This window comes from Somniosus microcephalus, chromosome 20, assembly GCF_052327205.1.
Source record: "Somniosus microcephalus isolate GS21.2 chromosome 20, FLI_Smic_1.0, whole genome shotgun sequence".
Taxonomy (NCBI): Eukaryota; Metazoa; Chordata; class Chondrichthyes; order Squaliformes; family Somniosidae; genus Somniosus; species Somniosus microcephalus.
In genome coordinates, this window is record NC_141006.1 from 20,658,351 (window position 1) to 20,671,387 (window position 13,037).

General features: G+C 46.7%; 1 protein-coding gene across 2 annotated transcripts in view; it reads left to right on the forward strand.

Moving 5' to 3' along the window:
* Positions 1-13,037, forward strand: part of LOC147103075 (mitogen-activated protein kinase kinase kinase 5) — a 201,153-nt gene that overhangs the window by 54,793 nt on the left and 133,323 nt on the right. For both annotated transcript variants that reach the window (XM_085962370.1, XM_085962369.1), the window contains exon 7: positions 2,775-2,945. In XM_085962370.1, the coding sequence (XP_085818496.1) occupies positions 2,775-2,945 (171 nt within the window). The remainder of the gene's footprint in view (positions 1-2,774; positions 2,946-13,037) is intronic.

Below are 13,037 nucleotides of genomic sequence, written 5' to 3' on the forward strand. Positions count from 1 at the left end.
ACGTAACAAGCAAAGTAAAACTGTAGGGTTGCCAACTCTGGTCTCTGGTTGGACGTATTCCAGAAGGTGGTTGGATGTATTCCACATGACCTCCCACCTCCAGTCAAACAACATTCTTTTCCCATCGCCAATATTTTAATAACTAACTAACAAAAGTGTTCAGAGAAAATGGAAAAACACACGTTTTAATACCCCTATGATTTTTCTCCCAGGTCGCTCGCAGCAGTGTATTTAATTGATTAATGTTCAATTCCTGGAGACTCCCGGGCAATCCAGGAGGGTTGGCGACCTTGTATAGAGGTTGTCACCTGTCTACCAGCCTTGGTCAAGGTGTGGCTCAGGGAGAGAAATATTAGGAAGAAAGACTTGCATTTCTATAGCGCCTTTCACCACCTCAGGACCTCCCAAATTGCTTTACAACCAATGATGTACTTTTTGAAGTGCAGTCTCTGTTGTAATGTAGGAAAAGTGGCAGCCAATTTGCGCACAGCAAGACCCCACAACCAGCAATGTGATAATGAGCAGATAATCCAGCCAGTAGTTTGGAACCTACATTGTGTCCTGCCCCAACTTCCCCCTCTCACCCAGCCAGCTAATGGAAACTTTATGTTGCCGGACAGCAGAATTATCGAGCCCATCTCGAAGGTCCCATGAAATATGTTTTCAGAGCTCCTCGGTGGGACCAGTGATTGTATCTTTTGGTGCCTTTCTGCTTCACTTTTGCTACTGGTTTGAAATGCCAATCCAATGCAAGAAGTGTAATATACACCCATCCAGGACAAAGCAGTCTGCTTGATCGGCAGCCCATCCACCACCTTAAACATTCACTCCCTCCATCACTGGCACACTGTGGCTGCAGTGTGTACCATGAAAAGATGCACTGCAGCAACTCGCCAAGGCTACTTTGGAAGCACCTCCCAAAACCGCGACCTCCGCCATCTAGAAGGACAAGGGCAGCAGGCGCATGGGAATGCTATCACCTTCAAGTTCCCTTCCAAGTCACACACCATCCGGATTTGGAAATATATCACCGATCCTTCATCATCGCTGGGTCAAAATCCTGGAACTCCCTCCCTAACAGCACTGTGGGAGCACCTTCACCACATGGACTGCAGCGGTTCAAGAAGAAGGCGGCTCACCACCACCTTCTCAAGGGCAGCTAGGGATGGGCAATAAATTCCGGCCTCTCCAGCGACTCCCACAGCCCAAAAATTAATTTGAAGAAAACCTGACACTCGTCCTTCAGTGCCCTGTTAGTGAGACCAGCATGAAGAGGTGGTTCCCTCGCTGGTCAGGATACACGTCAGCTACAGTCTAAAAGTGACTGGTGCAAAGTCTACGAGAACAAAGGCACAGTTTATAAAATTAAAATCACACACTAGCAGCCTGCTACACCATCGGTCACATCTTAATGATTGCAGATCTGGCCGCCTCGGTCAGTTAAAATCAGACAGGCAGTTGGGGGACAGCAGGCAGCACTCGACGCATGTGTCCAAGCGCAATAAGGGGCTCTGCCTATCCAAACTACACACCTGGTGTGAGGGATGAGGGACTTCAGTCACGTGGGGAGACCAGGGAAGCTGGGGTTGTTCTTCTTAGAGCAGAGACAGTTAAGGGAGATTTGACAGAGGTGCTCAAAATGATGAGGGGTTTTGATAGATTAAACAAGAAGAAACTGTTTCCAGTGGCAGAAGGGTCGGTAACCAAAGGACACAGATTTAAAGTAATTTGCAAAAGAACCAGAGGGGAGATGAGCAGAAATGTTTTTACGCAGCGAGTTGTTGTGATCTGGAATGCGCTGCCTGAAAGGGCGGTGGAAGCACATTCAACAGTAACGTTCAAAAGGGAATTGGATAAATAAGAACATAAGAAATAGGAGCAGGAGTAGGCCAATCGGCCCCTCGAGCCTGCTCCACCACTCAATAAGATCATGGCTGATCTGATCCTAACCTCAAATCTTCCATCACTCTCCATCCACCCGAACCCATGTGATCTCCCGGGAGAGGCGAAAAACCAGATAAAAGACCCAATGGCCAATTTGGGAGAAAAAAATCTGGGAAATTCCTCTCCGACCCATCTAGGCGATCGAAATTCTTCCAGGAGATCACTCTGTCCCTATATTTTCTACAGTACTTGCCTTCTGTAAAGGCGATCTCCACCCCAGCCAGGAACAGGAATAAAACCATCTCCTGAAACCTAACACAGAATTAGAACACAGTAGCAGCAGAACCAGGCTACATGGCCCCTGGGCCCACTCCACTACCCACAGGGCCATGACCATTCCGAACCTAGACTCATGTCCAATTTCCTGCCCGCTCCCCGTAACCCTTAATTCCCTTTACTTCTAGGAAACTATCTATTTCTGTTTTAAATGTATTTAATGATGTAGCTTCCACAGCTTTCTGGGGCAGCAAATTCCACAAACCTACCACCCTCTGAGTGAAGAAGTTTCTCCTCATCCCAGTTTTGAAAGAGCAGCCCCTTATTCTAAGATTATGCCCCCTAGTTCTAGTTTCACCCATCATTGGGAACATCCTCACCGCATCCACCCGATCAAGCCCCTTGAAAAGGAGAAATTTGCTGGGCTATGGGGAACGAGCGGGGGAGTGGGACTAATTGGAGAGCTCTTTGAAAGAGCCAGCACAGGCACGATGGGCCGAATGGCTGCTTTCTGTGCTTCTGTGAAGGTAAAGCAAGTGTGGTGACACAAAGCACTGCTGTATCTGGTCCGTTTTCTCTGACTATTGAGATGACATCGTGCATCTTTCCTACAGGCGGAACCAACCTGGAGATCGGGAGACAGCCCTCTCGGTGATCCTGCCAGTCTTGGAGACTGGGGAGCAGATCTCATCCGATCTTTACTGCCTGTGCGGGCGCATATACAAGGATATCTTCATCGGCTCCAACTTCACGGATTGTGAGAGCCGAGAAAAGTCATGTTACTGGTAAGAAGCCAGCTTGTTCTCAACACTCTTGCTTGTGATTACTGAAATATAATCCCTCTTGGTGGGCTAAATACACTGATGTGACGAGCAATTCTCTGAGACCATTCAGTACTTCACTCAGAAAGGGAGTTCTTGCCCTCTGTGTCCGACTTTCATTCCAGATCACTGCAGGCTTTGTGTCAGCTTGTCTCAGTTAGACAGCAAGCTAAAGACTTGACCTCTGACCTTGCTCCAGCTCATCCATTCCAGAGTCGTACTTCCATTCTGTGTAAAATAATGGATTGATCATCGGGAGATCTTGGGGATTATCCATACAACACTAACCCAGTAAACAGCAGTCAAGATGGCTTTAGTTGGGGAAGAACGTGCCTGATCAACCTCCTTGATTTCTTTGAGGAAGGGACAACCTTAGTCAACTGTGGTAAACCTTATGACATTGGCCCGTAATTTGCAGTCAGCGGAGAAGCAAAGGCGCTCGCCGCTGGCCCCGAAGAAAGCTTCCCACAAAGATCTCGCCATCTCTGGGGAGAAGTTTGGCTTTTCCGACATTCACTTGAGATCAGTGTAGTGTAGTGGGAAATCCATAGTGCGAGCTGCTGTGACGTCAGCAAGCTGTCTAAGCAGCCAATCACAATGCAGAATTCTCAAAGACCGGGAACCAGGAAGTGAAGAAGCTCCTTTTATCCTGACTTTTTAAAAATGTTACGGAGAGCAAAACAAAGATTGGGGCTCTCACATGGGGAAAAGGTAAACCTGAAATAAAGAATAACGATCTTTTTAAAACATATATACCTGTATATATTTTTTAAGTTTCTTAAAAATTGTACTTTTTATTAAAATGGAGAAATTTGACACTCCACAAAATTAAAATTAGTGTTTCAGGGCCAGAACGTTTGTTTAGCAGTCGATATGTTCTTAAAACCTGGTTACACCTAATCCAGCAAGGTCTAACTTTTAATGGGGTAATTAACAGCGATATTACCGTGGAAAAGCCCAAGCTTTTGTCAGTTTCATTGATTTCACTGATCACACTGTTTGCCGGCTTGTGTTGGCGGGGGGGTGGGGGGGCGGCACAGCACAACCAGAGTCGAAATAACACCGCAACTTCAAGATTTCCGCATTTGGAATTAGATTTTGGTTCGGTAAGGGTATTAAAGGTTACGGAACCAAGGTGGGTAGATGGAGTTAAGCTACAGATCAGCCATGATCTCATTGAATGGCGAAACAGGCTTGATAGGGCTGAAGGGCCTCCTCCTGTTCCTACATTCCTAGAAGTGGTGGATTTTGGTAGGAAGAATGAACTAAATTATACAATTTTAATAAAGGGGGTGCAGGGACAGAGAGAGCTGGGGGCATATGTACACAAATCTTTGAAGGTGGCAGGACAAGTTTTCTTTAATATATTTGTTCATGGGATGTGGGCGTTGCTGGCGATGCCAGCATTTATTGCCCATCCCTAATTGCCCTTGAGAAGGTGGTGGTGAACCGCCTTCTTGAACCACTGCAGTCTGTGTGGTGAAGATAGCGGTTTGGTACAACTGAGTGGCTTGCTAGGCCATTTCAGAGGGCAGTTAAGATTCAATAACATTGCTGTGGGTCTGGAGTCATGTGTAGGCCAGACCGGGTAAGGACGGCAGATTTCCTTCCCTAAAGGACATTAGTGAACCTGATGGTTTTTTATGACAAAACGGTAGTTTCATGCTCACCATTACTGACACTAGCTTTTTAATTCCAGATTTATTTAATTAACTGAATTTAAGATCCCCAGTTGCCGTGTTGGGATTTAAACTTGCGTCTCTGAATCATTAGTCCAGGTCTCAGGAATACTAGTCCAGTAATCTAACCACTATGCTACCCAACTCCTAAAGTTGATAAGGCTGTTAAAAAAGCATATTGGAACCTGGGCTTTATAAATGGAGGCAGAGCGTACAAAAGCAAGGAAACTATGCTCAACCTTTAAAAATCACTGGTTAGGCCTCAGCTGAAGTCTTGGGCCAGAAATTCGGGTCCCCACGGGTGAGTATGCGCTGGATTCTCATGCGTAAGGCCAACGAAAGTGCCGGTTTCGTGCATGCACTTGAAAGAAGGGGTTCACAGGTCGAACGCGTGCGTCGGAGAGGCAGCGCGAACGCCTGGAACCTCCGTTTTTTTTGCAGGTTTCTCCAGGAGGGTAAGTCTCCAGCAGCTACGTTTTAAAAAAGCAGTCGCAAGGCCTGCTTTTAACAAGGTAAGTGGTGAATTAAGTAAAATTAAAACATTTTTTCCACAGGTTTATTACTTTTAAATACTTTAAAGAAAGGTAAGTTTATTTTAGCCCCGTTAAAAACTGTAATTAATTTTTTCAAAAATTTAAATTATTGTTTAAAATAGTTATTTTATGTAATTTATAGTTATTTTAAAAATGTGATGTTTTTAAAAAAAATTATTTGATGTTTTAGTTATGTTTTGGGGCCGATTTCTATTCATAGATTTGACAGGTCTTCTTGTCAAATCTATGAATACAGATTCCCTGCTACTGTTAGATCCGTGTGTTAATGGACACGGAATGCAGGAGTTGATTTAACAAGTGTTTACTGAACAAAGTCTGGAGGTGAACTAACTACACAAGACGCTACACAGGCTTATATACCCGAGTGGTCACTACCGGTACTACAGTATACAGGGGCTTCAAAAACATAGTTCCTCTTAAAGGTACATACACTACAATTCCTCCCCTTTTAGATAAATAGTACATAACATTTTAAGTAATCATTAAATAACATTTTTACAAGAACAATAATATACACATTTGCTGAAGTTAATCATTACAAATTCAGTCTCTCTGGAGGCTTCCTGACTCGGTCCGGATAACGCCTCGGTGGCGTAGTAGGTTTCGGTGGTGCAGTAGGTTCTTTTGGCAAGGTCGATTCGGCTTCAATGCCAGTGTCGGGTTCATCTGCTTCCAGTATCACCGGATCGGAGGTAGATACTATGGGTATCTCTGCTTCATCACTAGGCGTTTAGAGTTGTGGTGTAGGTTGTCCTTTTTCGGATGACTCTATGATCTGGTCAGCATGGCGCCTTATTATGCTTTCTCCAATGTCCACGGTATACATCAGCGGTCCTAGTCGTGTGCAAATAGTTCCAGGCTGCCATTTCTCGGTACGGTAGTCCCAGGCCAAAACTGGTTGACCTATCTGGAAGGTTCTAGTTGGCCTTTCATTCATGCTTTGAAATTGCCGGTTCTCTACGTCCCTTCTGACGTTTGGCTTGACCAAATCCAGCCGGCATCTTAGTCTTCTATTGAAAAACATCATGGCGGGGGTTTGGTTTGTAACCACATATGTTGCATTCCTGTACGCAAACAAGAAGTTATCTACCTTATGTTGTAGATTTATGTCTTCATTACCCATGGCCTTTATGGCCTTCTTGAAGGTCTGGACAAACCTTTCAGCCAATCCATTGGTGGCGGGATGGTATGGGGTGGACGTGTAGTGCTTAACCCCATTTTTTTTAAGAACTTCCTGAATTCTTCGGATACAAATTGCGGTCCATTATCAGAACAGATCTGTTCAGGCAGCCCATTCCTGGCGAATATGGTCCTTAATACTGTGATGGTTTTTTCCGTGGTGGTGGAGGACATCTTTATTACCTCCGGCCACTTGGAGTGTGCATCCACCGTGATTAAGAACATTGAGTCCATAAATGGACCAGCAAAGTCGATATGTACCCTTTGCCATGGAGATGAGGGCCACTCCCATGGATGTAGAGAGGCTTGTGGTGGGGCGTTTTGGACCTTCTGGCATCCTAGACAGCTCTTGGTCATTTCTTCGATGTCTCCATCGATACCTGGCCACCACACAAACGCTCTGGCTAAGTTCTTCATTTTCACTCCACCCAGATGCCCCTCGTTAAGCTCCTTTAGCACTCTATCCTTGAGTTTGGGTGGAATCACCACTCTGGATCCACACATCAAGGTTCCTCGGCACACTGACAGCTGTTCTCTTCTTTGCGAGAATGCTGGCAACAGTGGTTCGCCATGTGCTGGCCATCCCTTCACCGTTAAATCATAGACTCGTGAGAGAGTCGGGTCATTTCGCGTTTCCTTTTCAATGGTAGAATTTGTCACCGGTAGACATTCCACTATGGTCGAGTGGAACATCTCCACTGGGTCCACTGTAGGCGCCTCTTCCACCGTTGGCAACGGTAGGCGCGATAACCCGTCAGCATTCCCATGCTGTTTTGTTCCTTTGTATTCTGTGTCATATTGGTGTGCCCCTAGGAAAAGGGACCACCTCTGTAGCCTTTGCGCTGTCATAATGGGAACGCCCTTTTTAGGGTTGAACATGGAGACGAGGGGTTGATGGTCAGTCAACAAGGTAAATTTTTGTCCGTGTAGGTAATGGTTGAATTTCTTCACCCCCCACACCAGACTGAGTGCCTCCCTGTCGATCTGGGCATAGTTACGCTCAGCTGAGTTCAATGAGCGTGACGTAAAAGCTATCGGCCGCTCTGAGCCATCAGGGAATCTATGCGATAATACCGCTCCCACGCCGTAAGGGGATGCATCGCACGCCAGTCTGATTGGCAGTGATGGGTTGTAATGAGCCAACACTTCCCTGGACGTGATCAAGCCTTTGCATTTATGGAAGGCACGTTTACAGTCTTCGCTCCATTTCCAAACTACTCCCGTTTCTAGCAGTGCGTTAAGCGGGTGCAGAACCGTCGACAAGTTTGGTAAAAATTTATGATAGTAATTTACTAATCCCAGGAACGACCTTAATTGTGAGACATTTTCAGGCGCTGGGGCCTTTACGACCGCTTCAATTTTTTCAGGTGACTTATGCAATCCTTCTTCATTAATGACATGGCCACAATATGATATTTGTTTCTGGAAAAATTCGCACTTGGGGCGATTTGCTCGTAGGACCCGTTCTCTCAGCCTCGTGAGCACCTGCTCCAAGTTGGCAAGGTGCTCATTGTCATTTTCTCCTGTTACAAGGATATCGTCTAGGTAGCATTGAGTCCCCGGAATCCCTTGCAGGACTTGCTCCATAGCTCTTTGCCAGATAGCCGGAGCTGATGCCACTCCGAAAACCAGTTGATTGTACTGGTACAGGCCTTTGTGTGTGTTTATCGTGAGATACTTTTTAGAGGCCTCCTCAACCTCCATCTGTAGATATGCCTGTGCTAAGTCAATTTTGGTGAAACGTTTCCCTCCGGATAGTGAGGCGAAAATATCTTCTATCCTCGGAAGAGGATACTGTACCATGTGAGGAACCGGGTTTACAGTCACCTTGAAGTCCCCACAGATGCGAACTTTTCTCTGTTCTTCAGATTTATCATTATTCAACGTTTTCTTCATGACCGGGACGATGGGTGTTGCCCACTCGCTCCAATCTACCTTGGATAACACGCCTGCTTTTTCCAAATTCTCCAGCTCTGCCTCGATGGCTGGACGAATTGCGTATGGCACCGGCCTTGCCTTAAAAAACTTGGGAATTGCCGCATCTTCCACTTTTATTGAGGCGGTGGCACCTTTCAGGGTTCCTAGTTCCTGTTGAAACACTTCTTTGGCGTTAGCCAAGATTTCTTTTAATCGTCCAGGTATGACGTCATCATCGTTTTTTTTCTTACTGGTCACCGTCAGTGCCTGAATGGAGTGCCAGTCTAAACGTATCTTTCTGATCCATTCACGTCCCAACAACGGTGGACCACCATCTTGCAGAACATATAAATACAACTTCTGTATTTCCTTGCCGTTGTATACAACAGGCACCCTTATTTTCCCTCTGGGGTATACTTTCTGCCCCGTATATGTCTTCAAGATAATGGATGTGTCTTTCAAAGGTATATGCGGAAATAGCCGCTCGTAATCCCGTCGACTCATGACGGTCAGAGCTGATCCTGTATCTAGCTCCATTTTGACTGGGGACCCCGCTATCGTGAGGGTAACCCAAATGGTCTGGTAATCTTCTTTGGCAATTACATTATGTAATTTGAGACAGCTTAGTCTCTTGTTTCCGGAGTCGCTATCGCTCTTCTGGTCTTCGGAGCTACTGTCCGTCATCATTTGTACCTTTCTGTACTTTTCCTTATTGACCTTTTTACTGTCAGCGGATTTCTTTCCAGATCTGCATACACGTGCAATGTGTCCCATCTTTCCGCATTGCCTGCATGCTTTGTCCTTGAACCAGCAGTCCTTCTGGTCATGGGTGGATCTGCCGCAGCGATAACATCTCTCGAAACCCCGTGTCATTTCATGGGTGCCGAAGTCCTGTGGCTTTTGCTGTATCTCTGCAGCTCCTCTTGCTGCTGCTTCGTATGATACAGCCACGCTGAAAGCCTTGTCCAGTGTCAAATCTTTCTCAGAAAGTAGTCTTTTCTGTGTTCCTTTGCTTAGGAGACCGCAGACGAATTTGTCTCGTAGAGAATCTGCCAGTCCTGCCCCGAATTGGCAGTGCTTTGACAGCTTTCGTAATTCGGTGAGGTAATCAGCGTTACTTTCATTCTTGTGCTGATTCCTCCTGAAGAATTTGAATCGTTCCGCTATCAGCAGCAGTGTTGGGTTTAAGTGCTCTTGTAAGGTATCAACAATCTCCTTAAAATTCTTGTCCATCGGTTTGGCTGGAGTGATCAAGTTTCGTAACAGCCCGTATGTCCTTGCGCCCATCGGATTTAGAAGTACCGATGCCTTTTTATCATCCGCTACTTCATTCGCCTTGCAATATACCTCCACTCTTTCCACATATGTGGTCCAATCTTCTATATCACTATCGAAAGCAGTAATATTGCCAGTCTTCGGCATCTTGAAAATCTAAAATGGCGCTTCCCGAGCTTTTCCTCCATCCCCGATGGATCAAAATGGCGCCTCCCGCGCTTTTCTTCCCTGCCGAGTTGAGATGGCGCCTCCCGCGCTTTCCCGCCGCTGCCGCGGCTGCCAACGCTGTTCTCCGAAGTTCCCGTTGCGACCTGCAGTTTTTCGCGGTATTTCTATTTTTTTTTTATATATCGCTTCAATAGTTTCTCCGTTACTTGGAGAACCGTTCCCGTCATGGAGCGGACCCTCTGGGACTTTCCCCTCCCTCTGCTCGGTCCGAACGCCGACCTGCTTTGCAGCACCGGACGCGCCCTGAGTGCTCCACCCTCTCTCTCTCTTTGCTTCTGCTTCCCGAATCGCTGCCCGGCCCCGTTGCAGAGCCACCCGATCGAGCTCTAGCCTGCCGCAGCCCAGGAAGGATCAGTGCACTACCTGCCACCAGCCCGTTTAGCTGGGGAAACCACAGACTGGAGACCAAGCCTGGCCCTCGTTTTCGAGTTTCTTCGAGTTATTTATTTATTTATTTATTTTTTCTTGCTCTGGCTTCGACCTTCATCTGAGGAATCGATCCCCTTGAGGTGCTGCCGAATTGCAGGTAAGTTCGTTTCTAACTCGTCGCCACTGTTAGATCCGTGTGTTAATGGAGACACGGAATGCAGGAGTTGATTTAACAAGTGTTTACTGAACAAAGTCTGGAGGTGAACTAACTACACAAGATGCTACACAGGCTTATATACCCGAGTGGTCACTACTGGTACTACAGTATACAGGGGCTTCAAAAACATAGTTCCTCTTAAAGGTACATACACTACAGCTACGATTGGCTCTCCATGGCCCACGTGATCCCAGGGGACGCTTCGAACTAACTGCACCCCCGGGATATGCAAGCACTGCGAGCCTTTAGCTGGAGCAGGCCCAGGATCGGAATCCCACACGGGCCCACAGCACAACGGCCGGCGCGCTAGATAAGTGCAGGTCGGGGCTTACACCCGCGGGAAGCCTCCGACCCGAATTTCTGGCCCAATGTGTTCAATTCTGGGCACCACACTTCAGGAAGAATACCAAGGCTTTGGTGAGCGTGCAGAGGAGATTTACAGGGATGAGGGACTTTAGTTATGTGGAGAGACTCTCCAAGAGCTCTGTGCTCCTCCAATTCTGGCCTCTTGCACATCCCCACTTTTAATCGCTCTACCATTGGCGGCCGTGCCTTCAGCTGCCTAGGCCATAAGCTCTGGAATTCCCTCCCTAAACCTCTCTGCCTTTCTACCTATCTCTCCTCCTTTAAGACACTGCTTTATGCTTACCTCTTGGGCCAGGTTTTTGGTTACTTGTTCTAATATCTCCTTATGTGGCTCGGTGTTTGATGACTTACCTGTGAAGCGCCTTGGGATGTTTTACTATGTTAAAGGCACTATATAAATGCAAGTTGTTGTAGTAGATTAGAGAAACTGGGATCTTTCTCCATAGAACAGATAAAGTTAAAGGGAGATTTAAATGAGGTCGGTGTAAAAGATTCTGTGGTACTATTTGAAGACTAGTTTGGCCAAGATTTATCCCTCAACCAACATCACTAAAACAGATTATTTGGTCATGATCTCACTGCTGTTTGTGGGAACTTGCTGTGCACAAATTGGTTGCTGCGTTTCCTACATTACAACAGTGACTACACTTCAAAAAAAATAAGTACTTTATTGGCTGTAAAGCAATTCGGAATGTCCTAGAGGTCGTGAAAGATGCTATACAAATGCAAGTCTTTATTTTTTTTCCTGTTTATTTCTTACTTGTGCTGTCTATATTAAATCTTTGTTTACAGTTTTTCACCCAACTTATTTTGCTCTCAAAGTTCCCCTTCCGCCTCCTCCGAGGCCGACCAGCATTTTATCACGGAGTTGGCGCCCAAATCCTTTGTGACTGAAAACTACCTTCCGCACACGATTGGAGACTTGACATTGAGGTCTGGCGGGTTTTATTCATACAGCCCTCCCCAGTGCGGCTCAAATGACCTAATCGCCAGTGTTGTCAGCGTCTAAGGCAGCTCACTTATCAGCAGTACCTTAAGGGTTACGAGAATCTAGTCTGCACCGAGACAACTCCCCATCACCCTCTCCACCCCCCCCCCCCCCACCCCCCCAACTCCAGGTCCTTCCTCACTCGGTAGCTGTGCATGTTCCAACTTGGAGCCAAGTATTTTTTTTAAATTCGCTTATGGGATGTGGGCGTCGCTGGCAAGGCCAGCATTTATTGCCCATCCCTAGTTGCCCTTGAGAAGGTGGTGGTGAGCTGCCTTCTTGAACCGCTGCAGTCCGTGTGGTGAAGGTACTCCCACAGTGCTGTTAGGGAGGGATTTCCAGGATTTTGACCCAGCGATGATGAAGGATCGGCGATATACTTCCAAGTCAGGATGGCGTGTGACTTGGAGGGGAACTTGCAGGTGGTGGTGTTCCCATGCGCCTGCTGCCCTTGTCCTTCTAGGTGGAAGAGGTCATGGGTTTGGGAGGTGCTGCCGAAGAAGCCTTGGCGAGTTGCTGCAGTGCATCTTATAGATGGTACACACTGCAGCCACGGTGCGCCGGTGGTGGAGGGAATGAATGTTTAAGGTGGTGGATGGGGTGCCAATCAAATGGGCTGCTTTGTCCTGGATAGTGTCGAGCTTCTTGAGTGTTGTTGGAGCTGCACTCATCCAGGCAAGTGGAGAGTATTCCATCACACTCCTGATATATTAACCGTACATAATAGAACCAGCAGTGAAACAAAACACTGGTGAGTTATTATTTTGAGAATTATGACCACAATATTTGCACACTTAATTTTAGACTGTCTCATGCTCTTTTTAAAAAGTTCTCTAGCAGTTTTTTCAGCTCGCTAGTTCCCATTATTCATGTTCTAGCCTCGACAATGAGTGTGACAGGCTGGCGGCTGAATCATGTTGTCACCAGATGTCCAGACAGCTACGTTTCTAGCAAGGATCACTGGATAATGATCAGCAACGGGATCACTGGCTGATCTCTTCTGATCTCCTCTTCCTCTTCCTCCTCTCCAACAACCCATAAGCCCCTAATTGTGACACTCCTTCTGCCCTAGCTAACATCAACCGAGCACAGACCAGGGATCGGATGTGGGACCTCTGCGATCTGTGTGGTTTACTACTCTGGGCGATCGTGATCCAGCTCTTAATGGTTCATACAGTTTAAAAGCAGACTTGGGAATGAGGCCAGTTCAGAGTTGAGGATGCCGAATTCTGCATGGCCTACCAACGCGGGTCATCGTTTGTCACTCAAAAAAGGTCACATTAA